Source organism: Cicer arietinum, chromosome 6 (genome assembly GCF_000331145.2).
Source record: "Cicer arietinum cultivar CDC Frontier isolate Library 1 chromosome 6, Cicar.CDCFrontier_v2.0, whole genome shotgun sequence".
Taxonomy (NCBI): Eukaryota; Viridiplantae; Streptophyta; class Magnoliopsida; order Fabales; family Fabaceae; genus Cicer; species Cicer arietinum.
In genome coordinates this window covers 59,741,651-59,744,504 of record NC_021165.2, presented here as the reverse complement: position 1 = coordinate 59,744,504, position 2,854 = coordinate 59,741,651, and the positions used below count along the sequence as shown (strand labels likewise).

Below are 2,854 nucleotides of genomic sequence, written 5' to 3'. Positions count from 1 at the left end.
ATGTCATTTGTGGCGGCCTAAGCCGTCACAAAGGAGAGAGTTTGTGGCGGCCTGGGCCCTCACAAACGTTGATTTCAGAATCAGTCTCTCCTTTGTGGCGGCCTAAGCCCTCACAAAGGCAGACGTTTGTGGCTGCAAAAGCCCTCACAAACTGCTGTCTTTTGTGGCTGCAAAAGTCCTCACAAATTGCAATCTGTTTCTGGCACTTTGTGGCTGCAAAAGCCCCCACAAAATTTTGTGACCAACTTCTTTGTGGCTGGCCAAAAACCCCCCAAAAACCACCCTTTTGGGTCCCATTTGTGAGGGCAAAAGCCCTCACAAAATGCTTGTTTTCTTGTTGTGCAAGTTAAAGAGTGGAAACCTTAATCTTTTCACGGAAAAGCACATTCCGACCACTTCGGCACAATTCCAAGAAGACAATCTGCAGCAAACAAAAGGCAACCATATAGTTTAATCATAATTAAAAATGTATAAGAACAATAATAGCTTGAAACCAAAAGGAAAATAACACCTCAGGTTTCAGAAATTTGACAATAGCTTCAGCTTGTTTGCTTGATTCCTGCAGCATAGCTCAACATAGGACTCATTTGATAGTATTAACAGATACAAACTTGATAAAATAGTTGAATTATCATATATGTATTATTCTATTAATATATCTATATCCTTAAATATGAAAAACATCTTTCCATATGAATTAACTGAAAATGGATGAGTATATAGCTAATAGTGAATACATTAGAAAATTTAAAGTGTTTAATAAAATTAATCGTTCAACTGTTTGATAAGTATAAACTGTCATAAAAAGTATTTTTAATTCATAATTGTATTTAATTAAGATAATGAGATAAAAAAAGAAAAAATCTGTAAATTCAAATGATACTTAAAGTAACATCTAAAAAAATATTATAATATTTAATTGACAAAAAAATTTTCAATAAAATTATATTTAATTTATTAAAAGTTTAACCAGCTTAAACTTTTTAAGTCTATTTTTAGTTTCACTCTTGGAGTCACCAAATTAATTTTGATATTTTTTGTTCCTCTTTCCAATAAAATTAATTTTGTCTCAAAAAATAGTAACAATAATCTTACGGTGAGACGGCAAAATCACACCACCACAGTAAATGCTTCTATTTTGCTCCAATATGAAATTATGAACACAGTTTAATTACACCAAAGTTTGTTACAAAGAGGAAACGAAATGCAATTGCAGTTGAAATGGATGCAAAAACAATGCAGCCACCGTGACAATGTAGAATGCAACCAAACGCAAAAATTTGTCAAAAATCAAAAAAGTTACCTCAGAGATGTGATTGGTGCCAAACACATAGACATCACAAACACCGCCCTTTGCGGTAGACTCACACGACAGTACGATCACGTCTTTCGAAAGCTCCTTCGGGAGCTCCACTCGACGGTGTTCCGGTTCCGGCGACTTAGTTCGGCCGCTGTTTGCGTCGGTTTCTTTTGAGAACTGGCGGAAGGTGAAGGTTTGGGAACAAGGGATTGTTGTTTTGAGTGAACATTTTGGACGATGATGAGTGAAACGAACGAGTCGAGCGAGTTTGGAACGAGTGAGCAGGTGAGTCATGAATGAGAGAGTAAATGAAAGTTAGAAACAAAGTTTCCTTGTTAGTTATTTTCTTCAATAAAAGTGTGAAAGGCTTAATAGGACCCCACTCGGTATAAAATAGGAATGACTGTGGTTTTTCTTTTTGGCACTCTTCTCTAAAAGTTGTTATAATAAGAGGAAGTAGTTATAATAATGTGCCACAACGTGTCTCTAATATTTTGATGATAAAAGGGACTTGCTATAATAACGGGTCAAAACAAATGATGTGTCCCTAATAATTTGATAAGTGGGAGTTGTTAGAATAACGTATCAAAAGAAACAAACGTAATTTATCTTGGCATGTTAGTATAACAACTCCCTGCTATTATAACAATTTTCTCGTATTTGTTTTGACACATTATAATTAGAATTATTTTTTTATTATATTTTATAATATTATTAAAATTATTATTAATGTATTTTATTTTTATTTATTATTAATATTTTTATTTTTTAAATAATTAAATTAATAACTCTAACTGAATAATAATAATATTTGTTTTAAAATAATTATTATAAGTTTTAAATAATTTATAACAGTTATTTACTATAATAATAATAATAATTAAAATATAAAATTAATTTATAATTTATTAATGTATTTTATTTTAATTTATGATTAGTATTTTTATTTTTTAAATAATTTTACTAATAAACAAATATTAAAATATAACAAAACAAAAAAAAAACTCCTCAGTTAGAGGTCGCTTCCCCAGGAAACGACCTTCTACTACGTTTAAAAATTTTGTTCTTCAGGTGGTCGCTTCCCCAGGGAACGACCTTCTACTGAAAACAAAAAATAGGGCATTTAAGGAAATAAGTTTCAAAGTACGGCAATTGAGGAATTTTTTTTAAAAAAAGGGATATATTTATATAAAATCCCTCGATCGATTTAAATCCCACGCTCCTATTGTATTGTAAAATAGGAATGCTAGTTGTTTTCTTTTTTGCTCTCTTCTCTCTCTCATGCCCTTCTTTTGTTTCCCTCCATTTGTGCAATCATTTCAATCATATTCGTTGATACATCTCTCTTTTTTGTGACAAATTTGATACATCCATTTTCTTTCAGAGAAGTGGTGTGGTTATTACGAGTTTAGATTCCCAAATACTTATGTTTATTTATCAGAGAGAAAAAGATAAATAATTTAATAATTTTATTACACTATCAAAGGGAATCAATATACTTCATAAATAATAAGAAAGAGAGATATAAATATTTTTTACACATGAGAAAATTTA

The 2,854-nt window shown here is 31.0% G+C and overlaps 1 protein-coding gene across 1 annotated transcript in view; it reads right to left on the bottom strand.

Moving 5' to 3' along the window:
- The window catches only part of LOC101488717 (uncharacterized), a 13,508-nt gene extending 11,794 nt beyond the window's left edge, over positions 1 to 1,714 (bottom strand). Inside the window, exons 1-3 of the mRNA XM_004514001.4 lie at positions 1,304 to 1,714; positions 512 to 559; positions 362 to 421 (exon numbers count right to left, since the gene is read on the bottom strand). Of these exons, the coding sequence (XP_004514058.2) occupies positions 362 to 421; positions 512 to 559; positions 1,304 to 1,594 (399 nt within the window). The 5' untranslated portion in view covers positions 1,595 to 1,714. The remainder of the gene's footprint in view (positions 1 to 361; positions 422 to 511; positions 560 to 1,303) is intronic.
- Positions 1,715 to 2,854: the final 1,140 nt, after the last annotated feature.